The sequence below is a fragment of the Bactrocera tryoni genome, chromosome 2, assembly GCF_016617805.1.
Source record: "Bactrocera tryoni isolate S06 chromosome 2, CSIRO_BtryS06_freeze2, whole genome shotgun sequence".
Classification (NCBI taxonomy): domain Eukaryota; kingdom Metazoa; phylum Arthropoda; class Insecta; order Diptera; family Tephritidae; genus Bactrocera; species Bactrocera tryoni.
In genome coordinates, this window is record NC_052500.1 from 36,845,817 (window position 1) to 36,873,481 (window position 27,665).

General features: G+C 35.6%; 1 protein-coding gene across 1 annotated transcript; it reads left to right on the forward strand.

Moving 5' to 3' along the window:
• Positions 1-19,954: 19,954 nt before the first annotated feature.
• Positions 19,955-20,579, forward strand: LOC120767796 (putative nuclease HARBI1). The gene is made up of 3 exons (XM_040094061.1): positions 19,955-20,221; positions 20,289-20,433; positions 20,500-20,579. The coding sequence occupies exons 1-3, from the start codon at positions 19,955-19,957 to the stop codon at positions 20,577-20,579; spliced, it is 492 nt and encodes a 163-aa protein (XP_039949995.1).
• Positions 20,580-27,665: the final 7,086 nt, after the last annotated feature.

Sequence of the window (27,665 nt, forward strand, 5' to 3'; positions counted from 1 at the left end):
ATTGATTGAAGAATTTACAGAGAGTGGACACCCGTTGGCGTAATGCTATTTTCGGGCTTTATTCACTAGCTTCATCAGCAGAGTATAGAACAATGGCAAGCTTATTTGGAATTGGTTGAACAATATTAAGAGAAATAGTTCTTGAGAAATTGTTAATGGTTTTGAATTAATAGGGTTCCCTCAATTCTATGGAGCGATTGATGGATGCCACATTGAAGTGAAACCTCCAAAGTGTGAAGCTTTAGATTATTTCAATTTTAAAGGGTGGTCTTCAATAATTCTCTTTGCTGTTGTAGACTATCGTTATAGGTTTACTTATATAAACATAGGAGTACCTCGGCATTAAAGGCTTATAACATGAATAATGAGCTATTTGAATGATATTTAAAATTCGTTGAAGGCGTAAAAGTAGCTATTTTACTTATTGCGGATTCAGCGTTTAAACTTACGCCACACGTAATGAAACCGTGACAGTTTCATTCCGTTTTCAGTTGACCAAATATAAGGTGAAAAAGTATTCAACAAAAATTTATCTTCTTGCCGCCGTGTTGCTGAAAACGCATTAGGTTATTTCAAAGCGCGATTTCGCAAAATTGGGAAAGGTTAGGAAGCTAACATAAAGAATGTGAACACAATTATAAAAGCATGCTGTTTTATGCAAGTTAGCACCCCATACATTCAAAAAGTATCAAAAAGTTGGCGAAGTGCCAACCTGTGGGAAGCGCAGCGTCAGCAAACTCCGTACCCGTTGCAGCGGCAAACATAGGTCTAGAGTTAAGTATAATTAATTGTAAATTTTAGTTTTTTAGCGGAATTCAATAAAGGAGCATAGCTCCCAGAAAACATTTTTTTATTAAAAGTAACTAAACGTTTTTTAACTGGCGCCCGAGCAGGGACCAACGCGCGTAAGTAGTGATTGCCTGAAAACCAAAAAGTAAGGCTTCCCTAAAATAATATACATATATATATAAAAATTAAGGCTACGTGAAAGTGAAAAACTAAAATACTGTGCTAACGAGCGGCTCCAATGCACAACGTGGGATTTGGAAACGCCGAGGGACCTCAGTACTGGTAGAGAAAAGGGACAAACCTAGAAACACCTAGTGTAAGCTCTATAAAATATTTTTAAAACTATTATAAGGAATATTATTATTATAAAGAATTCGGAATTTGTATTGAAAGAAATTAATTCTCGGACACATAAAAGGAACAAAAAACCTTAAATTAACGTAAGCTTTACAAAAAGATTCCAATATTGTCAAAGAAAGTACTATTTCAAAGGATTTTTCTTTAACTAATTAACTTAAAAGAAAAGATTATTATAATGCCAGACACAGCTGAAGAACTAATTGAACAACTAAACCAAATGAGGATAGATTATGGGCAATCCACCCATCCTACAAATCCTTCCAACCATCCTTTAAACCCTCCCACCCCTAACCCAACTTTCATAACGACAATAGTTCGAGAAGTACTCGAACGAATGAGTACTCAGAATATAACTGACTTTACCGAACCCGACCACAGTGTGACACTGAACGCGTACAACATAAACGAACTAGATAAAATTTCGGACATGGTTAAATGACTTAGAGAATTTTCAGGACGACCAGGTGAATTTAACTCCTGGAGGAAGAGCGTAGACAGAATTTTTAAAGCTTATGAGGGAATCAAGAATACTCCTAAATACTTCGCGATACTTCATACGATCAGGCATAAAATAATTGGCGATGCCGACACCGCATTAAAATGCCTTATGATGCATTATTCGGATGAAAGGGACATAGGTACCCTCGAATACCAGATGACCACTCTGGTCCAACGCTACGACGACATACAGATCTTCTACCAAAAAGTTTACCAACACCTTTCACTTATATTAGACAAAATTTCATGTCTCGAATTAAGTGACGAATCCATACGGACTATGACAAACTCATATAGGGACAAATCCCTTGACACATTTTTTAGAGGACTAAATGGCGATTTACCTCGTCTTCTCAGCATGAGAGAACCGACAACTTTGCCCCAACCACTACATTTATGTCAAAAACTTGACAACATGACATATAGAATAAATCATGCGAACAATACACACAAACCCAATATCCAACCACCACCACGACCTCCCCTAAAATAACAATTTTAATAATTTCAATAACAACTTTAATAATTTCAATAATAATAGAGCTTTTTACCCCGAATTATTCCCACTCCCCTAGACGAAATTTTGACCATACATCGGTCGCCAAACAAACCGATATCCCCAAAATTCTCCCAGCTATATGCAAAATAACCAAGGATTTATGCCGAGGTTCAACAATTACCCGAGCAACCCCCACATTACTAGAGAAAATACTTCTTTTAATAACAGACCGAACCTACCACCTAAACCACCGACCCCAATGGAAGTAGACCAGTCCATACGGTCAAGACAAATTAATTACCAAAATAGGCCCAATATATTCCAGGACAATCGACCACCGAAACGTCCTATTTCCGCACAACTGACTCACCCTCCAAGCAAAATACAAAGAAATTTTTTTACTAACGCAGTCGAATTAGACCCAAACGGGATATACGATGACAATTCCCATAGCAATTATGATAATGCAGGTAAAAATGAGCCCGATACTATTAATTCTTTAGATTAGCGCCGTCTTCGCTGCCTTATTACGAATTTAGAACATGGCGCGGAGACACAATAGATTTTCTTATTGATATCGGATCCAATAAGAATTACATCCAGTCAACTAGAATTAGGAAACCAATTCTGAACGAAAAGCCCTTTACAGTAAAATCAGCTGCCGGGACAATCGATATTACCCACCACACCTTTGTCGACATTTTTGGACCAACAGTAGGGAAAATAAAATTTTTCATATTACCAACTTTAAGGTCGTTCCACGGCATAGTAGGCAACGACACACTTAAAGAATTAAAAGCAATTATTCATACCAATAAAAATTTAATGACGATTTGTCAAAGTATAAATATAATGCTAAAACAAAGAATATCACACGAAGTGAATAATGTGGCAATCAATACTCCACATCTCTGTTTACAACAACAAAACAAAATTAATAATATTACTCACCTACACCACTCTCGTAAAATTTGAAATCCGGACAACAACCGAAACCCCTGTTTACTCCAAGCCATACCCGTATCCAATGGCATTAAAATACGAAATCGAACGCCAAATTGAAGAACTCCTAGATAATGGAATAATAAGGAGATCGAAACTCCGTATAACTCCCCAATATAGATAGTTAACAAAAAGTCAGATGCCTCTGGCGAAAAAAAGTATAGAATGGTCGTTGATTATCGTAAACTTAATTCAGTTACGATCCCCGATAAATATCCAATACCAGAAATTATCGAAGTCCTTGCAAATCTGGGAAACAATAAACTATTTACCGTTATTGACTTAAAAAGTGGGTTCCATCAGATTCCCCTTCGCGAGTCAGACATTGAAATAACCGCATTTTCCGTAAACAATGGAAAATATAAATTCCTCCGCTTACCCTTCGGATTAGAACAATTAGACAAATGCACATTTGCTAAAGAGGAAGTAGAATTTTTAGGATATGTAATCAGTTCAAATGGGATAACAACCAACCCCAAAAAAGTAGAAGCGGTAGCTAAATTTCTAGTTCCACAAACTCTCAAAGAATTAAGATCCTTCCTAGGTATATCAGGTTATTACCGACGATTTATCCAGGATTACGCAAAAGTAGCTAAACCATTAACAGCACTATTAAGAGGAGAAGCCGGTCATGTCTCCAAACGGAACTCGAAAAAAATAGAAATGGAATTTGACAACGAGGCCTTAGAAGCATTTAATAAAATAAAAAATACTTTAGTATCCAAGGATATAGTTTTAGCTCACCCAAATTTCGATAAAGATTTTGAACTAACGACCGACGCCTCAGATTTCGCATTAGGTGCCGTGCTATCGTAAGACGGTAGACCAATTACTTTCATATCGAGAACTTTATGCAAAGCCGAAGAGCATTATGCTACCAATGAGAAAGAAATGCTTGGTATAAAATGGTCACTTAATTCACTTAGAAATTACCTTTACGGTTCAAAAAAAGTTAAAATTATCACCGATCATCAACCTCTTACCTATGCCTTAAGCCATAAGAATACTAATAGTAAAATGAAGCGATGGAAAGCCATTTAAGAAGAATATAAAACAAATGTATGTAGTTGCAGACGCCGTTTCAAGGATACCAATGCAAATAAATTCACTCACACCTACGATTCGTAGCGATGAAAGCTCAAGTCACAATTTAATCCCTTGTACAGAAGTTCCAATTAATATATTGAAAAACCAAATTTTTTCAAGATTGATGAAATATCTTCATATCAATTTAAAATAATTTTTCCAACAGTTCATAGACATATAATTATAGAACCAGAGTACAACGAACAGTTATTGATGTCTTACATGAAACGATACCTTAACCCATCTGTTATAAATGGGATTCATACAGAAGAAAGGATAATGGGTATGATACAAAATATCAATCCTTTTCATTTTAGTAACATTAAAAGCCGATATACCCAAAATTAGTTGAAGATATTAGCAACGAACAAGAACAGGAGAACGTCATATTAAAAGAACATTTAAGAGCACATAGGAATGCCACTGAAAATAAAACACAAATTCTCGAAACAAAATATTTTCCAGGTATCGTATGTTAAATAAAATAAGACGAATAATAGCCAACTGCACCGTTTGTAAAGAAAATAAGTACGAGAGACATCCCAATCAACCGAAAATTGCAGAAACTCCATTACCAACATATCCAGGACACACATTCCATATCGATATATTTTTAACAGAGGGAAAAATAGTCATGACAGCTTTAGATAAATTAACAAAGTACGCAATAACAAAAAGCCTAAATAGCAGGGCAATAGAAGACGTCAGAAAACCTTTAAGAGATATTATATTTTTCTTCGGAGTACCAAAATTAATAGTTATCGACAATGAGCCATCTTTAAACTCGGCTTCTTTAAAATTTATTATGAAAGAGGAATTAGGAATAGAAGTTTACACTACTCCTCACTACAAAAGCAAAGCTAACGGACAAGTGGAAAGGTTCCACTCTACATTAATCGAAATAATGCGTTGCATAAAAGAAAACGGTGGACACAGAAATTTTGAAGAACTTCTAGAAAGAGCAGTATCTGAGTATAATCATTCACTTCATTCCACAACACTTGAAATACCAGTAGACCTATTTTTTCATAGAAACGTTACATTTACCCCGAAGACATAGAAAGAACTAGACAAAGCAATTTAGAAAAATTAGCTGAGAAACCAAGAAAGGATATCGAATACCATAATAAAATTAAAAAGGATATTAAATCGTATCTACCATTCCAAATAATATTTGTTAAGAAAAATAGGAGATTAGGAACTAAGTTAAGTAAACCCTACAGTAAGGAAATAGTTAAGGAAGATAGAAATAGTACCGTGTTAACCGAAAAAGGACAAATTGTTCACAAAGGTATAATACGTAACTAAATAGGTATGATATTTTTTTTCAGAATATTACTACCGCTATGCTTGGCGGAAGTACAGATCCTCGACTACCCAAACTCCCAATTAATAATAATAGAAAAGGGAACGGCTAATCTACAAACAGGAACATTTAGGATATTGACATAGAAAAATATACGGACAAACTTGACCACATAGAAACGACTATCAAAACAGAAACTATCCGCAAAAACCCTAATTACCCCTTCATATCCCACTTGCCACACAGATAAGAGCCCAACTTAACAATCTCAAAGTAGAACAAAAAATAAAAAGATCAATAAATTTCCTGGGTAGCGCATGGAAATGGATTGCAGGAAGTCCTGACCATGAAGACTACGAAATAATTTCAAATAAAATAAATTATGTCTTACAAAATAACAATAATCAGGTATTAATTAACAAACTTACAATTGGCAAAATTAGCGAGATAACCAATATTACAATTAATATAATTAAAACCATGCAAAATGAAAAAAAGTTTAGCAATTGAAGCATTTTTACAGCCAAAATATAAATTAGAAATAATTAAAGAAGTATATATTGCATACGCAATACATTGGGCAAAAGCCAACATAATGAATTCTTTTATTCTATCAAATGAAGAAATAAATATTGTGAAAGAAGTAATAGACAATGACAATATTCCATATGTAAATTTAGACGAAGCACTCGAATTTTCCGAAATAAAACTTGCAACTAATGGCAAAATTATAATTTATATTGTTAGCCTCCCAACCGTAGATAACCAAATTTGTAAAACATTAGATATTAGGGCAGTAAAAAATAACGGGAGGATCAATAAGATAAAATTTAATACAATTTTAAACTGCGAAAAGGGAATTTATGGAATAGAAAAGTACATATTGTAAGAAATACAATTCCCTCCAAATATGCTTAAGCAATAATGTAGTAGATTTAGGTAATGATACTTGTATAAATAATCTTTTAAAAAGTCGTTTGCCAAACTGCAGGGAGGTCAACATCCAGTATATCACAACTATAGAGGAAATGAAACCTGGAATTTTACTTTTAAATAAATACAACGGAGAAATTTTAATAAACAACGAATCTACATTTCTAAACGAGACCTTCATCATTTTGTATACCAACGTAACCATTGCTATCAACGGGAAAAAGTTCTATAGCGAAGAAAGAACAGCAAGTAAACCACTACCAGCCATCCTACAACCGTCATCCGCACCACTCAAGATAGAAGAATTCCTCTCGCTGGAGATGCTGAAACAGCTTAACTTCAGCAATACAAAGGAAGTAAGTCTGTCAGAAGCAGCAAACAGAGTCAAATACAGAACCATCGAACATAGAACATCACTCTAATCGTCATTTTAATCATCATCGCCTTAATTTTCGGGAAGAATCTTCTGATGAAACAAAAAGAAGATGAACCCAATAAACTGTCACAACCGGCAATAGAAGGACTCAACCAAATTTTCAATACACCTAAAGATTCAAACGAGGACGTTTGAATTTCAAGGGGGGACTAGTTAGCACCCCATACATTCAAAAAGTATCATATGATGCATTAATGTCATGTATGATACAAAGTAATATAATATGACACCACTAAATCGCTGACAGTGCGACACGTGTAGTGGCAATCTGTGGGAACCGCAGCGTCAGCAAACTCCGTACCCGTTGCAGCGGCAAATATAGATCCAGAGTTAAGTATAATTAATTGTAAATTTTAGTTCTTAAGCGGAATTCAATAAAGGAACATAGCTCCCAGAAAACATTTTTTATTAAAAGTTACTAAACGTTTTTTAACTTGCATAATATTTGCAGGGTGTACCACATAATCCCCAAAATCAAAATCCCCAAATCAAAATCCCCTAAATCAAAATCCCCTTTTCTGTGTGAAATACATTGAAATTAGGTTTAAAATCGCGGCGAATTCTATACTCAATATTATATCTAAAGTTGAAGTTCACGAGATATTTTATGTTTAATGGTTTCACGAATATTTAATAGGTAAATTAAAGAAAATGCAATACATGTTATATCAATCAGTTTAACATATTTGTACAACATAAATAAATACAAACTTCACATAAAAAATTTAATCTAAACGACGTTTAACAATTTTTTCAATTTTCTTTACACGCTCGATGTTCTTTTCACCATGGAAATCCCAATCACTCAACACAAAAAATTGGGGACTTTTTTCAGCTGGGGATTTTGTGGCATTCAGCAGTCAGACATCCAAAGTACAAGGCAATGCCCCAAAGAAACATTTCCGTAAGTGATACAAACAACAGTGAAACTGCTATAAGAAACGCATTAATGACTAATTTTATTACGCGTTAGTATAATCGTTTTCAAGTACCATACAAATGCACAAAATAAAGAAATATATGTTTAAAATAGATATGTTTATTTATTTATTAACGCAGAAAGCAATGCTTTGTTTTCTTCTAGTAATTTTACAACTTTTTTTTTTTTTATCTATTGGAAAAAACGATCATCTGGGCGTTTTCGTTTTCGTGCATTTCTCGAATTAGCACTTGTAGTTGGTTCATCAGCCCGTACTTCAGCGAACGATGACTCACTACCCAGTGTTTTGTTAATGGATTGTTCAGTCAACGATACATACCTCCATTGCATCAAATTCATAATCAAGTAAAGATTCGCCACAATTCGGCTCTAAAAACAAATGATAATAATAAATACATATGTACATATGTATTTTTTTAATAATGAATTACATACCGTAAATTAAACTTTTGTCCATTACTTCAAATAAATTATTTGACTTGAAACTGCCCATCACCTTATGCATGTCGTTGTAGAACTCCCACTTTGACGGAGATCCACCACTAGGACCAATTTTACGTTTTTCTTGCCTAAAAAATGTTAGATTTACAAGAATTAAAAAAGAATATTTTCATAAATGGACTAGTTCTTACATACCTATATCTTTTTGTTAAATTATTTAACCGCGTAGGCATCTCTACAGCATTCAAACATAAGTACCTTGTGCTCGTTTTTCAGTTGCGCGCACATGACTATTTTTGTGGGTTCCTCGTAGTTTTTCAATGTTTTAGCCCCAAACTTCAATGAGGGACTTCGTCTCCGAAGTTACCAAATAATTGTGCGTTTTTTTCGTATTATTTTCCATATTTCAAGGAATTTTGACGGAATATTTCGAAGAGCTTTTGTGTAAAAGCTTTTAGCAAAGCTTGTTACCTGTTTTTAGCTGTGTTTATACAAATACCACAATGAGACATCAAAGTATTGTTACCAGCAAAATACGAGTACTACATTGCTCATATGGTATTTTGCTAGTATTTGGTGACACACATAATGTATTTGTACCATATATAGCATTGTTACTACATGTCTGTCACGGGTATAAAGCATCAGGAATCTTTGCTACATTGCATCATGTTTTGAAACACATAAATCGGCAGATTAAGATTGGAGCTGCATCTGAAAGTATTCGGAAAATTACTAATACAATAGATTCAAACCGGAGCAATAAGGTGTCACCACGATTCGATAAGGAACTACTTCTACATCAATTGCGCTAAAGAAGGCCAGAAAATTAAACATAAATGCGGGAATATGTCAACTGGAAAAATATATTAATCCCTGCTACAAATTAGAACAGTGTCACCTAATATTTAACAATAAAATCACTACCGCGCAACAAAATCAAATATTTACTGCTTATTGGGGAATACTAAGCGACGCCAATATACATATTTCAGATGTGATCGATATTGAGCCCAAGAAAAGCGAAACTATTAGAGAAAAGCAGAATTCCAGAAATCGTCATTCATCTATTTTAATCATTATAAAATTAACAGGAAAAAGTCTCCGGGAGAGTAAAAGTGACAGCTTAACAAAAAGAGAATCACAACAACGAATCAATTGCCAGGCGTGGAGGATATTAATCAAAGTGATGGATCCCAAGCTTCTTTTATTGGGCCACACTCATCTTGAGTGCGATTCCGTCCATTTACAAGTTAAAAAAAGTAAGGAAGTGCTAAGTTATGGTGCAAGCAAACATTTTATATTCTTGCAACTTGTTCCCTCCATAATTTTAATATGCTCTGGGCATCGGATACTAGATCAACTCTGGGGGTTCTACAAGAGTATGCTCCGATCTTGAAACATTCTGTTAGTCGCCTCATCTTTTCGTTGAAATGTGTCAAAAGTTGAGTCCGTAGGAAAAATGTAGAAATCAGCTGTTCTCTTTTGTTTACATTTGACATTTCATACAATTTTGTACAAAATTGTGTCAGAAGCAATGTGGAAGTGGACAATATCAGTGAAATGTTTTTAAATTTGTGCGAATTGTACTCTTTATGTAAAAAGTATAAAAACAAAAAAGAGCAGAGAAGATATCAAATTCGCCCAATAAATAAAAACTGGTGCTTTTCTGATTACCAGTTAAAAACTTTTCTAGTAATGAAGAACATCGAACCAGAACAACTTTTTTTGCATACAAGGATGCCGCCGGACGTCTATAATTTGCTTCTGAATTTAGGATGGAAATCCTTGAAAAAGCCAAGGCAGCGGATTGGACCCCAGGAAAGGCTCTCGTTGGTATTACTGTACTTGTAAGTCGATGGTAGTGTATTGCAAATGAATCTTACAATTGTTAGATATTTGTCACAAGGGGTATCGGTGCCGAGCATTGTACCGATAAAAGTTAGGAAAGACATTAGAGATGTGTGAAGTAATCTGGCGGCTACTTTTCCCAATTTATATAAGCGAGCCAACAGAGTCTCAGTACGAGGACATTGCAAAAGATTTTTATAATATGTGGAACATTCCGAATTGTGTCGGTGCAATTGATGGTAAGCACGTTGCTATTAAGTGCTTACCAAAAAATTCTTTAGCATATTTTTGATAGCTGTATGTAATGCGAAATATACGTTCACAGCAGTTAGTATTGGCAGCTATAGAAGTCAAAGTGACGGAGGTACGGGCTATTAAATTGTTTAACATTCAAGTATAATGCATTTCTATTATTATTTATATAGGAATCTTTCAACTTACTCTATTTGGTCATGAATTAATACAAAACACTCTGCCTTTGCCATAACGTATGCCACTGTCTGACATGTCACCGGAACCTTTTCCTTACTTTTTCGTTGGAGATGATGCATTCCCATTACGAAGTAATTTAATGCGCCCGTTTCCCGGAGCAAATCTAACACACACGAAACGTATAACGTAGAGTCATTGAAAATCCCTTTGGTATATTGACATAATGGTGATGAAGAATTTTGAAAACAACGATTGAATGTAATCCAGAAAATTGTGAAAAAATTGTGTTGGCTTGCATAGCCTTACACAATTTTATAATGTTGAACGATCACAATCGCTGGTATTGTTCATGTCGGTGATTGGCGTCGCGAGGTCATTCAAATTTGTTTAATTTACGGGAAAGACTTTCTAACTATTTTATCAATGAAGGATCTGTACCATTCCAGAATAATTTAGACGTTATTATTTTACCTAAAATAGAAACCATCAAATTACTGAAGGACTGTATAGCCGGGTTTGCGGTTTGTTGTTTTTGGGTTTCCTGGATGGATGACCACCTATTTTTAAGCAACTCAATGGCTTCCTTCATTTTTTGGTCAACCTTGCTAGCAGATGGCCCCCGTTTTCTACCTTTTTGGGTGGACACTTGCGTAGAGCAGGACAGTGAAGGCAGCGAGGTTGCCGTGGAAGGAGTTGGTGAAGGTTTTTCCACAACGCTTTGCAAAACTGAGAAAGGAGGCGATGGTGAAGGCAAAGATACTGATATGGGGCTTAATGGCGTCAAGGGCCATAATGGTGATGGCACTTGCACTTCATGCACATGTCCTTGTGGCAGCAATTGAACTGCGTCAGTTGGTGATTGGAATTCACCCTGAACAGCGACAGTGGGTACCACTGAAGTCACGGTTTCATAAATTTTTTGCGAACATCTAACCCTGTAAATTTAAGTTTTTATTACAAATTTAACTAATTGTGTATATTCACATAATATACTAAAACTTACCGTCGTGGTGCAATATGTGGCTTCAAGAACTTCATCGAATCTAACAGATGCCACTGCTTAAAAAATTCTATTCCGCTGCCTGAGGGGGCGTTAGCCTTTCGCACTTCCCACCCGTATCGATCCCGAAGTGCTAGCCATCTACGGTGACACATTTCTGCTTTATAAATATAATTATTTATTATTATTATCTTTCCCGATTTCCTGCCACAAAGCATCTTTTCGGATGGCAGCTTCTAGTATGGACTACGTTTATCGAATAATTAATTTTTAGTTTCAACTAGAGCTATTTATTTCTCATCATTCATTGTAATCCTCGCACACGGCTTTTCTTTTTTGAATAGATATTTCGAATAAATTTTTGATTTGATGTTTGTTTTAATGGCGTTCGTTTATAATACATTTGAACAATGTTGCCACTACTCAATACGCATATTTAGTTTTGTACACATATAACTTTTCAATTACAATTTTACATAATATAAAATATCAGAACTGAAAACAATCTATTAAAAATAGTTTACATATTTATAAATAATAGCACTCGACTCTGATTTTGCGTTAGCTTACGAAAATTTCAAAAATATTGAAGACATTTTTTATAATTACTTACTGTGGTATCGAGACTGGCAACCCTGCGAGGTGAGATAGCAATCAGCTGACACGTGTCTAGTGGAAAAATCTAAATTGTAGGAAATTCTACGGTATCCTATGGTAAAGCGAGCTGTAGAAGCCGTGTTGGCTGATTATTTACATTGCGCTTTCATAAGATAGGTCGTATCAGCTGATTCGGGCTGCGGTTTTGCGGAATTCGCTGATTCTGCTATTAACGTTGCGAGGTAGGCCGTCAGTTTTCTTCCCGTTGCGACCCGAGACTCCTCGTCGTACAAGCTGTTTTTTTGTCTTTTCCCAAAACCAATGGTTTCACTTGCAGCCGCATGTAAGGAGCTTGAAATGCCGTCCCACAGTTCCCTTATACTGAATTACTGATCAGTGCACTCAGAGAGCAGGAGTGCAAGCCGAGTAGAAAACGTTCGGCTATCTGTTGCGATTGCAGCTTCTCGACGTCGAACCTTCCTTGTGTTTGTTGACGTGCGATTTTTGCTGTACAGAGGCGGGTGTGTATCTTGGCTGCAACAAGATAGTGGTCCGAGTTTGTTTGGTAGCTTTACGATCCGGAGACAGCAGGTAGCTTGATGAATTTGCTTATGCTGGAATCTAGTACTACAGATAACCATATTTCGGACCCCGGCGAAGTCGATCAGCTTCAACCCATTTGGGGATGTTTCATCGTGGAGGCTAAATTTCCTGACCGTTGTGCCATAGATACCTTCCTTGCTTTAAAGTCACCAAGCACGATTTGGACATCGTGGCGGAGGCAACTCTCATAGGTGCGCTTCAAGCGCTCATAGAAGGTTTCTTTGGTCACATCGTCCTTCTATACGGTCGCTGCGTATCGCAAATCAGCAATATGTTGAAAAACGTCGCTTTGATGTGGATTTTGGCTAGACGTTCATCCATCGGGGTGAATGCCTCGACTCGGCGACGGAGTCTTTCTCCCACGGCGGTGATGTCAGCCTTTAACCCTGTGAAGGGGATGGTTCGCCTTCTCACTTTGGCTCGATTCTAAACGGGTGTTTTTTATTTATCCTGAGGATACTTGGTCTAATACCGGAAGTCGTGAGCTGCTTGAGCCATAAATATAAAAGAATATTTTCTGGCCACTCCTAAGCTTACACGGACGGACAGACAGACAGTCAACCGAATTTCAAATTTTCTCGTCATCCTGATCATTTATATATATATAGTATAACCCTCTATCTATCTCGCTTAGTTTTAGGTGATACGTACAACCATTAGGTGAACAAAACTATAATACTCTATAGCAACTGGTTGCAAGAGTATAAAAATTATTATTGATATAATGCATTATATACGTGCATAGCGCTCAACTTATATTCCGTCCTATTGGAAGTAGTTTCTCACCTAGTCGCATCTACAACTGGGTCCCCAGGTTTTTATTTCTTTCTACAACAACACTTCCTGTGAGCATATCCACAATCTGCTTCACATCACTATTTATTTTTTTGTAGTATTCATTTTGTGTAGTGAAATATCACAAATATATTTATAATAATAATTAATAATAACAATACTTTCTTTTACTTTTTATTCACTTAAATGAATTTCATAATTTTTATCAAGATATTAAAGCCGATGGTGAACTCTTCTTAAAAATTGATATGGAACTCAATGAAATAGTCAAGGATTAATTTAATTACTATTTAGTAACATTTTACAATAATAATTTCAACTTCATGGATTCCTTTTAAAACTATTATTCTTTTCAACTACTAATACATGTGTATTTAATAATACGTTTTCTGAAAAGATATTGTTTTTGCCAAAGTATGTTCATATGAAATAAATATAAAATATCATTTTAAAAAACAATTTCTTTTAACTTTTTTTTCTAAACCGCTTTTGATAAAATAACCTGTTTGAACATAATTTACAAAAACTCATTTTTAGCTTACTCGAAACAACATTTGTGGAACAAGTTCATTTGTTTTTCGCCACAGTCATTTTGACCAAATAGTATAGTTTCACTTTCAATGCAAATATTTTAGGATTTGTAGCACATTTTATCTGTTTCTTTGCTCTCCCGAAAAGTTGGCATTTTAGAAAGAGGTTTCGCTAAATGTCGGCACATATGTATGTAATTATGTGTGCATGTGAACAATTTTGAAAGAACCATACACACAATGTTGGTAAATTTGTCTACGCACAATTTTGTACGTAAATTTGCATGTACGCTCACTCTTTCATGCGAAATCTCCGTTCTAACGGACAACCAACGACTGAAACTAACATTTTTTTTCTTTTCTAAAGAGCCAATGTGTCCATGGCATGGATAATATGACACGAGACTCTTTGATTCGAGAGAGAGATGACAAAACTCGCATTTTTTATAACGTTTGCCATTGATGCCACTGCAGAAAAATATTAGATTGGGCATTTTATAAATAACTTTTGGGCATTTTGTAATTTCAACCCTACCGCTGCACATAGCGCGTTACCGATATTGTTTTTGGGTGCTCGGTTCCCCAGTAGACCTACATATGTATATCACTTATACAACATAAAAACAAAAAATATATATACATATGTATAGTAGGGAGCCCAAGAGGGGATTTTTGCAGTTACTTAAGCGTGTCAGAAAACTTTATGGGAAGAATCATTGCACCTTTTTATGTACCCCTACCAAATATGAGCCCTTAATATGGAGGCGTGCGTTGGAGGGAGTTCGTCAGATTAGAGAAAAAAACTCGATCCTTCGGGAAACTCGAGCGCGTAAGATTAAGAGATGGTAAATTAAATACATGAAGACGAGTGTATATTTCAATATTCTGACAGTTTGAGGGTGGCTTAGAGAAATGGCAGGGTGACAAATATGTAAAAAAAAACGTCACCTTGAAATACTCGAGCGCGATAGATTTTTGTTTCATTTTAAAGATAATTCTGTCAGAATCACGAAAATCATATAATCTGACAGTTTCCGTGGGGCGATGCAGGTAAAATCGTCGAAAAAAGTCAAGTGTACTGATCACCAGAGCGTGGTTGTTGTTAGTAGATGCTTTTAATTTATTTGTATATATATATAATATATATGTGTGATATGTATCATATATGATACATGGACGCTGTACACATGGTACAAGAAAATAATTTTATATCACATGTGATACATTGGACAGGGAACCTGTTAATTAGTTTTTTTTTTTTTTTGCTAACAAAGTCGTCGCCAAAGCAACGGGTAAGTGTAAGTGTGATTACAACCCAGCTTTTTACAGGCGAGGAAAAAAAAGACCTTTTGACATTTTAATGGGATCTACAACTATGCAAAAAGTATTTGCAAACTTGGGTTCTACAGATTATGATATTGAAGCATTATCTCCTACTGTAGAATCTTTCATCTGCCATTTGTACGGATTAAAAAAGCTATCTGATGTCAATAGTGCTAGAATGGAAATTTTTCATAAAACGTACAAGGTAACTGATACGTCTCAACCCTGCCGATCAGAACTACAACAACATTTACTGCGAACGAAGTATATTGCGTGTTTGTGGAGGAAGGCGCACAATCGTATTCTTACGGAGTTGTCGCCAACAGATTACGGATGGAAAAACGTGGATGGAAAGTTGGAGCCGATCTGGTTTGTTGGAAACCAACTTCCTGAAGCGTACGAGGACATCGTCATAACACCTAATATTTTAGGAGATACTTCTGATGCAGGTAAATCTTTTTTTGAAGACTATACTGTCATAAAAGAAGTAAAAAATTGTAAAGTTTCAAATTTTTTCTTGGTTACAGAAATGCAAAATGACGAGGAAGTTCAAGAAGTGGAAACCAACTTCGACGATGACTCGAATGACGAAAATTGACATGTTTTTTTTTAATTTTATTTTTTCTATTTTCATATAAATAAATTATTAAATTTTCTATACATATATATGTATACACTGCTTTTATTACATCCTGTAACAAAAACAAGAACCAAACAGAATTCTTCCACTTTTAAACCGTCAGATTAACGATATGCCTCTATATAATTGTCAGATTATCTTTTGGGAAGACTTTGGCATCAAGTTCATCCCCCTGCATAAAAATCTGACTCGCTCGAGTATCTCAAGGTCACCTTTTTTTTTACAACTTTTAAAATACATAAATGACCTTTGGCCACGTCGAAATTGTCAGAATTTGAATTGGCACACTTTTTAGAGGTTCATTAACATTCGCTTTGAAAATCTGACACGCTCGAATAACTTTTTATTTTTTTTGTTTTAACCTCTCATTACGGCCCTCAACCTTGAATTAATTGTCAGATTAATATATATCGACTATCAGAAATACAATGCGCGTATATGCCATAAATGACTGACGCGCTTGAGTATTTTTATGTGACTGTTTTTTTTTACATTTTTGAAAATAATTACCCGCTCTTCTCCCCACTAAAATGGAAAACTTCACATAGACTTTCTTTTTTTTTAAACGTTATCTTGACAATCTAGTAAGTCTCAATGACGCTCCAGTAACTGCAAATTTAGCACTCCGGACTCCCCTACTAGTATATGTATATGTACATATTAAAAATAAATACGTAATGAACCAATTAAAAGAATATACATAATGTATATAAACATCAGAAACCAAAACAATTCATAAAAAAATCACAATATGTATACTAATACTAATATGTACTTAGATAACTAAATACACTTATAACTAATGTAACAATTGAAAATAATAAATGAACACAAAAACAAAACAATTCATATACAAATATCACAAATTTAAGATATACGTATGTATTCAAAACATATACTTATGTATATACATACATAATTAATACTATTCTAATTATAATTTTCCTACCAAAATACTGTAATTTTTGAAATTATTTCTACACTAAGTACTACAGTCAATATTGTGATACTATAAAATATTTATTTTTATTTAACGTGCGTAGTAGAGTTTGATTACAAATATATTATTATGATATGTACTTAGATTAGTAAATTACATATTTTTCAAAACTACTGTATTAACTCTATAAAATATCATGCACAAAGTTTACTTTTGCCATTTTCTCTAAATTATAAAACAATACTAAATTAATCACTTTGAAGATGCATATACATATAAATATTAAAATGCAAAATCATTAATACACATAACACATACAAATTTTCTTTACCAAATATGCACACACTTGAGAGAAAAAGAGAGATAATGCTAAAGTTTCGTATCATCTTATCTTAGTATGTCCAAGGATGGACGTGATTTCTGGTTGGTTAGAAAATCCGAACTATGCGGGAAAAAAACGAACGATCGCCAAGTATCATCGTTTCACTTCCTGCTCTAACAACTTTTTCGGCGAACCATCGTAATTCAATCCCGTCACGAAATTTCCTTGGAAATACCCTAAAAAATTTCTCTGAAAATTTTAGCCCTTACTATTAACATTAAGAAATGGACCAAGTCATGTAAAAATTTTCCATAGAAAATATTGGCCCTTATTATGAGTTGCATTCGATCTTCGACAACGATCGAAAATGCTGGTCGAACGAATTTGCATTTGGTATTACGACGCTCATTCGATGAAGATTGGCGTTATTGTGAATTGCAATCATTTTGAATGTTCACGATAGTATACACTTGCCCGCATAACTCTGCGTACAGCGCTAAAAAATTCGAAAACTTAACTTTAAAAGCGAATTTCTCACGAAATGTGATACGTATTCAGAAACTTTTGAATTTGTTTTATATAAAAAATATATATATTGCATAAACATACCTTTTTAGAACCATAATACATAAATCTCCATTTTAACGGGAATTATTCGTCGACATCATGAAAATTCATGCACGCAAAACTCTGCGTACAGCAGCACAAGATAAGCAATTTGCGACTACCGTTAGTTCTGCCGCTCCAACAACAACAACTACCGTTAGTTTAGCTTGTTTCTCAGTCACTTGTGCGACTTTAGAATAACTATTTTATTGTGTTTCAAGTGATTGCAGAAGTAAGATCATTTTAAAACAGCCATGGAAAAAAAAGGCAAGGAAATTGGCACTGATGAAAGAAGAATTATCGTAAAACTACATGTTGAAGGCAAAACGTTAAGGGAAATTGGAAAAATAGAAGGCCGAACTCATTCATCGGTACATAAGGTGGTAACTAATTACATTTCAACTGGATCCATCTTATCAAAACCACGTGCTGGTCGTCCAACTCTTTTAACAAACCGCGAAAACAAGCGTGTCGTACAACTAGTTCAACAAAATCCAAGGATGACTGCTCATCAACTGAAACTAGAGGTGGAGCAAATGTATTCGAAAGTTGTTTCTGACGATACAATCCGTAGAATTTTAAAAAAGCTGGATATGATAGCCGAGTAGCCCGTAAGAAGCCATATATTTCGGAGATAAATAGGCAGAAGCGCATGGATTTTGCAAATGAATACGTTTCAAAACCCCCAGAATTTTGGAATAGTATTATTTTTACGGATGAGAGCAAGTTTTGCATCTTTGGGATAAAAGGTAAGAAACTGGTATGGAGAAAGGCGGGAAAGGCGTATGAAAAGGAGAATATGGTACCAAGTGTAAAACATGGTGGAAGCGCTGTTATGGTTTGGGGCTGTATGGCAGCCAACGGTGTTGGAAAACTTACATTTATTGACTCCATAATGGACCAGAGATTAAATATACAAATTTTGAAAGATAATCTTCTGCAAAGTGTTCGGCAACTGGGGATGGAACAAGATTTTCGGTTCCAACAAGATAACGACCCCAAACATACTGCGCAAAATGTCAAGCTCTGGCTTTTGTACAATGTAAAAAACCAGTTGCGAACGCCTCCTCAATCTCCGGACCTAAATCCCATTGAGCATTTGTGGGACTTGCTTGAGCGTAGAATCCGAAAACACGCCATAACATCAAAAAATATGCTTAAGGATATTATAATGCAGGAATGGGGAAAAATTGCGCCAGAAGATACAGCGAAACTTGTGGATTCAATGCCCAGGCGTCTTATTGAAGTACTAAAGAGAAAAGGATATCACACTCGATATTAAACAGTCGTAGGACATTAATTTCTTTTATAATACCTTTCTGTACGCTGACTTTTGCAGTTGCTTTTTTTATATTGCTTTCAAATAAAATGAATTTAAACTATAATTATTTGAATAAAATAAAATTTATATTGTTATTTACTTACTGAAATCAATAAATAATGATTTGAAATCAAGCTTGGTTAGATACGTGTAAGATTTCCTGAGAAATTCGCGTTTAAAGTTGGTTTTTCGAATTTTTTAGCGCTGTACGCAGAGTTATGCGGGCAAGTGTACATCTGTCAGATGGTGTAAAAACTAAAAGCGTTTTGTTTACGAAGTGTGGAAGTAAAACTAACAAATATTTTATAAATAAAGAAAATATAAATAAAAGTTAAAATAAAATATGACTACGACTGAGTTGTAGTTTGGCGATTCTTCAGAAGAGGATGAAAGCTTACTGGAATTGGCTAGAAATAGAAAGAAGCTAAGGGACGCTTTCAACCCTCTGGAATTGGATTCCGCTACATAAGTACAATGCTATTTGTTAGAGGTTTCTACGTGTTCAACATTTAGGAAATTTTATTTGTAGATTTATAAAAAACTTCCGTTTGTCGAAAGAGGGGTTTATTGTTTTGCTGTCCGCTACAGAGGAGATTCTGCAGCGATGCACACGAGCGAAATCTATTCCCAATATATTAAAATTGACAACAGCTTTACGATTTTGTGCTCAGGGATCGTATCAACTTAGTATAGGGAATGAAAACATGCTTGGACTTGCACAGCCCACGGTGTCTGTGGTACTATCTGAGGTACTCGATGCCCTGGAGAATTTCATTTGCCAAAGATGGATAAAATTCAATTATAACGAGGCTGAAATGCAACAAGCAAAATCACATTTTTATAGCAATACCAGATTTCCTGGGATAATCGGTTGTGTTGATGGTACACACATCAAAATTGTGGCTCCCAAAAAGGAGTTGCAGCATTTATGTTACAACAGAAAAGGATTCTTTAGCATTAATGCTATGATTGTAAGTATGCAAACAAGTTTATCGTAAATTTGTAGTTGAGCATTTTAGGTTTTTATATTAATTACAGGTTTGTGATCATACAATGAACATACGGTATATAAATGCAAAGAATCCGGGGGCAACGCATGATTCAATGATTTTCAACATGTCAGCATTGAAAGCATATTTAGAACAGCAAGTCGAAAATGGTCTTCGCAATACTTGGCTACTTGGTACATATATGTTTGACTAAAAAAGCAAAACGTTATATTTTTTAGAATAATTTTTTTTCTGAATAGGAGACGCTGGATACGCTCTAAAAACATATTTGATGACACCTTTTAGAAATTCTGAAGAAGGATCTCCAGAAAGCAGATAAAATACACAACATTCGAGAGCAAGAAATATAGTAGAGCGCACTATTGGAGTGTTGAAAATAGATTCAGATGTTTGTTACAAGCAAGAGCTCTCCACTATTCTCCAAAAAAGGCGACACAAATTAGTAATGTTTGTGCAGCTTTACACAACATTTGCATATTTTATAAAGTCGAAATTTCTCCTGAAGAATTTCCTAATGAGGCAAACGACAGTCATGGTGGAGTCATTGAAGTTGAATCTGATAACGACTCGGAAGCAGCAGCAATTAGAAATCGTATATTAAGAACGTTTTAGATATAATTAAAAAAAATAAATTAGAAGTTTATTTATTCAAAATATTTATTATGGAATTCATTGTTCATGTTTATCTACGTAATAAAAATTACTCTTTGACAAAAAATATCACATGATTCATTTACCTTTTGTACTTAGAAGTACATACAGTCTTAAGATACTAATAAAAACCGAAAAATATCACATAATTCATTTACCTATTCTACTTAGAAGTATATACAGTTTTGAAATAGCAATATAAAAACAAAAAATATTAATTCAGTCTCTTTAAGGCACTTAAACTTAGATCTAAATATAAAAGTTAAGAATTATTTAAAGATTTTTTTTTAGCTCTAAAATTGCAAGTTTTAACTGCAGTTTTGATCTGCGATTTTGCTGGCTTTTTAAAACTTCTTCTTTGTAAACCCGCAATTTTTCCCTTTTCAGCTGTAGCATTACCTCTGTTGTGTTTTTATCCAGTTCATACTGTTTCTTTAGGTATTCCACTTTTTCTTCAGCACATTTTCGTATGACCCCTAAAGTGGAGACCATTTCTTTGTAGTACTGTTTCTGGGCATTTGTCTGGGAGTCCAGTGACCTCAGCCTCTCTGCCTTGTTGCATTTTTTAATTGCCGCGTTTTGCGTGCTGGAGGCTCGTGTGCCTCAGAATTAAACTCCACTTCACTTTCTTCAGCCTGAGGATGTGGGGTGGGATTTGGTGGAGCTGAAAGTTGTGGTTCAACATCGCCACTTATATCCAGACCAAATTCGGCTCCCGGCGGGTTTATGCAGGCATCAAACTCGAGTAAGCCAATAATACTCTCTTCAGTATTAGAAAATCCCTGCAGCCTGTTAGTACCTCCGCCTGTTGCTCTGTACTCCGTTTTGTTTTGCGACAGTTTTTTCTTTGTCTTTGACTTCATATCAGCCCATATCTACAATGTCCAAATAAAAATGTATTTTCACAAAAAACACAGAACAACTTTATGAACCTTCATCCACTTTGCCGCTGATCTAGTTGGTGGACCCAAACACTTCAGCTCCAAAGCAAATCCCTCCCATTTTGTGGCCGCCTGAACTTTGGTGCAAATCCCTCTTGCAAATTGTGGATTTTCTTCCATTAAAGCTACCAGTTTTTCCAATTGCTGTTTAGTGCCCACGACTTTCGACCTGCATAAAATTAACAAAAATAGTATAAATTAATTATTTGTTACCATAAAGCAATAAATAAACGCAAAAAACCTACATTACACAGCGAATGGCGAAGATCAATGCAACTCATAATAGGGGCCATTGTTCACTCTACAAAAGTGCCCAGTGCAATAAAGTCGTAACTCACACCGGCGAGGTAGTACGGGGCTCTAAACCTGACTTTTCCACGAGATTCGCATTTTTTTGTATATAAGTATCTCGTAAATGACAAGAGCTATAGAAAAACAGGGTGGGCAAGAAAGGTATTTTTGGCACAACAGTCGGTAAATTCAGCTCACACGACGAAACATTCCCAAATGGGTTGAAGCTGATCGACTTCGCCGGCGCCCGAAATATGGTTATCTGTAGTACTAGATTCCAGGATAGAAAAATTCATCAAGATACCTAGCTGTCTCCAAAAAGCCACCTACCAGATCGATCATGTTGTGATAGTCAGAAGATACGTCTCCAGTCTCCAGACGTGCGTACGCTCCGAGGTTCTAACATCAACTCCAAGCCAAGATAGACACCCGCCTCTGTACAGGAAAAACGCACGTCAACAAACACAAGGAAGGTTGGATGTCGAGAAGCTGCAATCACAACATTTTTCTACTCGACTTGCATTCCTGCTTTCTGGGAGCACTCGTCAACAACTCGGTGTAAGGGAACTGTGGAACGGCATTTCAAGCTCTTTAGATACAGCTCAAACGAAACCATTGATTTTCGGAAAATGCAAAAGAAAAATGAAAATTCTACGAAAAAATGCGGCGACTAACAGAAGGTTTCAAGACCGGAGCTTACTCTTGTAGAACCCCCAGAGTTTATTTTGTAACCCATGCCAAGAGCATACTGAAATTATGGAGGGAACACTTCTCCAGCCTGCTGAGTGGCAATGACCACAGGAGATTGGCGAACCCGATTTCCCAAACGATGACGATGAAGCATACGTTCCATTGCCCGACCACGAAGAAGTTCGAAGAGCCCGTCTGATGAAAACAAAGCGGAGGATTCGAGTAGGTACAATCTTCGTTAATAGTGTACAGCTTTTAGCATATGCCGATGATGATCAGTGGTCTCAACAGTTCTGCTTTCTCCAGACTAGATAAGCAAATGGGTCTGGCTGTGAACAAGGGCAAAACGAAATATATCCTGACATCTAACAAACAAACAGGCGTCGCACTCGTGACTAGGCTCTCACGTCATCTTGAAACCAGCATTAACAGCAACAAAAATGACAGCCTCGAAATCCAATGCAGAATAACTCTTGCCAACAGGTACTACTTTGAACTGAGTAGGCAATTTAGAAGTAAAGTTCTCCCTCGACGAACGAAAACCAAACTATATGCTATGGAGGCATGGACGATAACCACATCTTATGAGTCGACGTTACGAGTTTTCGAGAAAAAGGTTCTTCGAAATATTTACGCGTTGATCAGGGCGAATATCGATGGAACGATTATTTATGATATATACGACGACATTGACATAGTGGCATAGTTGGCTTTGCTTGGAATATTCCATTGGCGTCACGTTGCGAAAAGAAGAAACGAGTGGCGCGCTGTTTTTAACTCGGCTATAATTACCTAAGCATTGTCTATGCTAGTAAAGGAGAAGAATAAGTTTGTAAAAAGAGGAAAATGGGTGCAAATTATAAGCAGTTGAGTGGTGCTAAAAAAGTTACTATTGATGCGTTGGTGAAGGAAAGTCTTTCTTATAGAACCATTGCTAAAGGGTGAGCTGTTCACATTCAACTGGGGTATGTTTGTTGCAAAAAAAGGATACTTTGAAGAGCCTGGGGCGAAAAAGGGATTTGGTAGCAGACGTTCAACCAACATAAGGTTTGATGGCATAAATGATATTATGAGTGTTAAGAATCTATTCAAAAGTGATGTTTCTATACGGGCAGAGCTGCGTGGAAGCAGTACGAGGAAAGTTGCGAGAAGTCGGTTTGTTCGGAAGACTTCCTGCAAAAAAGCCAAGGCTGACGAAAAAAATGAAATATCGCGACTAGAAGGAGCAAACAAGTAGAAGATCTGGACACATGAGCAATGGCGAAACACTTTGAGGTAAGACTTAAGCAGGTTCAACCTGCAGTGCGCCGACAATTTGCCCAATTGCCCAGAAAACGATATCGATCAAAATGTATTGTCAAAACCTTCACGAGACTTGGATAGAAATTGGGCTCAAAGTGACAAGGAAAATGCTAATTGTTTTGCAAATCGCCTAGAAAAGGTATTTCAACCTAATTTGCCAAAGAACCACTTTAAGCTGTCAATCTTACCCAACGCAGCTAAAAAGTCGAAAGAGTCGTTTAAGACTTCACCTTCTGAAATTATTGGAATCATAAAGGAACTTAACCCAAAAAAGGCGTCGGAACATGATAATATTACCCCAAAAATAATAATTGAGTTACCAAATATTGCTGTAGAAGTGCTCACTTTGCTCTTCAATGCAATTCTTAATCTCAGATACTATCCTAATTCATGGAAAAAGTCGCAGATTATCTTGATAGCTAAACCTGGGAAAGACTTAACACAGCCGTCTTCATACAGACTAATCAGTCTTCTACCCTGTCTTTCTAAAATATTTGTAAAAATATTGCTATCAAAGATGACTCCTTTCCTCCACGAAAATAATACAATACCAACGCATCAATTCGGGTTTCGTGAAAAACATAGAGAAAAACGATAGAGCAAGTATAGAATTACTAACGAAATAAAAAAAACATTTGAGCACAGATGGTACTGTTCAGCAATATTTCTACATGTAGCTCAGGCGTCTGATAAGGTGTGGCATGAAGGCCTTTCATATAAGATTAAAGAAATTCTACATTTAGAATTGTATAAAACATTGAAGTCTTATTTAAATCATAGACAATTTTTTGTGAAAGTAGGAGATTTCATATCTGATGAAAGACAGATAAGGGCTGGTGTACCGCAGTGCAGTGTTTTAGGATCAACTCTATACATCAGATATACAGCAGATCTTCCAACAGCTAACAATGTATTAATGACAAAGCTATAGTGAGTCGTAAAAATTGCCACATTTCAACATCAAAAATATTAGCGGAGCATTCAAGTTCTGTCGAAGAATGGCTAGCGAACTGGCGTATAAATGTGAATGAACAGAACTTTATTTTAGTACCCCAAGCGAACGAAGTAACATATCTTGGTATTCACCTATGTAGATAGAAGGCTCACGTGGAGAAAACATATACATATCTAGTAAAAACCTTGCATGAAGATTAGAGCTGCAAATTTAAATTGGCTTTCAAATAAAAACTCCAAATGAGCCTAGCCAACAAAGTGCTCTTATATAATGAATCAGAAAGCCGATTTGGATGTATGACATTCAACTGTGGGATACGACCTAATATTGATATAATACAAAGGTTCCAATGAAAAATGCTTAGAACAACTACGTCTTCGCCTTGGTATATACGTTATGAAAATATCAATAAAGACCTTGGTATTTCTATGGTAAAGAAAAAAGTAGAAGATAGCAGAATTAAATACGTATATATCTAAACTCCGAGATTACCCAAACTCTTTGGCTAATGCTTTGGTCCATACCTGCGATCAAACACGCCTTAAGAGAAGGGATATGCCTGCGCACTAAGGAGCAACGTATCACCAAAACAGCTCAATCACTTGTTTGAGCTTGTCTAGTTTTTAAATAGATTTTAGGTTGTATAACTTATTGTTTGGCTTTTAAAACAAAAAGCAGATTCAATAAATAAAAGAGATATTGTAAAAAAAAGTTTTGGAAGTATTAAATAAAAAAGCAAAGAAATATATTAACAGATTTTTTACCCAAAATTTGTTACAATAAATCTTTTTAGTTAATTGATTTGAATAATTGTTGACCCAATTTATTGGGGAATTCTAACCAGTGTATTAAATGTTTCAATTTGCACTCACACCCGCGCGAGGGTTTAAACAGAAAAAACAGTGTATTTATGAAAAGCACAATATATTTATAATTATTCTTTATTTAACAATTGGTTCTGTGCGATATTATATAAAATTATGTTGGAATCGAATTACTCTCCAATGGCTTGCTATAAGTCGGCGCGGGCGGATCGGAGCCAAAGGTAGTGTTGACGCGGCGCAGGATGTACTTACATATGTATATAATCGAATGTCTTGCAGATGAAAATTGATGTGCCTATGGTGTTTGACGAATTGAATGTATAAACGAATGTTGTTGATTGTAGGTGCTGGCTAAAGGTGTCGGCGCGACGCAGTATGTGAACGTAAAAAGCCTCCTCTCCTGTTGTCTATCCTTTTTGTTTAGTGGGTAGGAGCACAGGTGTGGTGAGTTGCGTTGAAGTGTCATCAGCTGTGGTGAATTGCACTGTAGGATTAGGATGCGCCAGTTTTACCGAGTAGAGGGGGTGGATGCTTAACTCATTTAAACAGATTAAAAATTCATCTTCAATAAGTAACTCATTTTTGTTGTGTATTATTTAACAGTTTCTTATTATTACCGAAAAATGTCACGTCTTCGTGAAAGAGCAAGAATATTGGTTAACGTACTGGGAGCGCACAATTGGTTCATGATCGTCGATTTAATAGATCAGTCGGAGAACAATCGGTGGATAATATAAATTAAAGAAAACAAATTGCACATATGTATGTACACGTACAAATGAAAATTCAGGGCCACGCGCTCAAAGTTTTCGTGCTAATACCTTAAAATAACGAGGGGCACGACCAACGCACGTAGAGAACATAACCAATTTCGAATGCAGGATAATCAAGCACGAGCATCGCTTAATCACTTATCATACACGCTGCGCTTACAACCATATAGGGCAGATGGAGAAACGAGAAATTGTGGACATTTCGGAAACGTTTTTGAAAAGCCATAACCAATTGGTACAATTGTTCAAGACCCTTTCTAACAGACTGCAAAACGACAACTACGTCATTGCCATTAAAGCAGACAAAGTACACTATGGAAAGCACGCGGGCACATATAATGTTCCAACTGTTAATGAAGTTGCAGTTGTTATGGCTGGTGACCCATGTGAACATCCAGACATCTGCATACAATGCAGTTATCTTATTATATTATAATACGATGCAAATATTTTAAGACAATCATCGTTCTTACGATGCTTTGCAGTATGCGTTGATATTTTGGGAAGTACATAGAATATGGATACCGTTTAAATATTAAACAAAGGAATCCAACTACAGGTACAACTTATAGATTATCCTACAATTTTTTTAAGTCAATAATTTCAGTTTATCTCATAAATTATTAGCAGGTGAAGAACTGATGACGACAGTAAGTGCTATGAACTTCTTCGCATATCGGCTGATGATTCGTACTAATGAAGAGAACAACATTCTCCGATGCAGACAACTACATATTTCATCAGTACATCGTCGATATGTATGTAAAAATCGAAAGGGAGAGATTGCGATATATGTATATTATAAAATTTCGTACTGAGGAGTACACATATTTTGCGTGATGCCATAATCGGTAACGTAGATGCAACAAATGACATCAACAACATCAGTACTGCATATAGCATATCCTCCCATTATCATTCATTGGTAGTCCGCGGCATATGCAAGAATACTTGTACATTCAAGATGATATATATATT

Bases quoted from the DNA above. Each gene is read 5' to 3' on its own strand.
- LOC120767796 (XM_040094061.1), top strand. From the start codon at position 19,955: ATGCTTGGACTTGCACAGCCCACGGTGTCTGTGGTACTATCTGAGGTA. The intron at 20,222-20,288 runs GTAAGTATGCAA...TATTAATTACAG, and splicing joins TTAGCATTAATGCTATGATT to GTTTGTGATCATACAATGAA. The intron at 20,434-20,499 runs GTACATATATGT...TTTTCTGAATAG, and splicing joins TCGCAATACTTGGCTACTTG to GAGACGCTGGATACGCTCTA.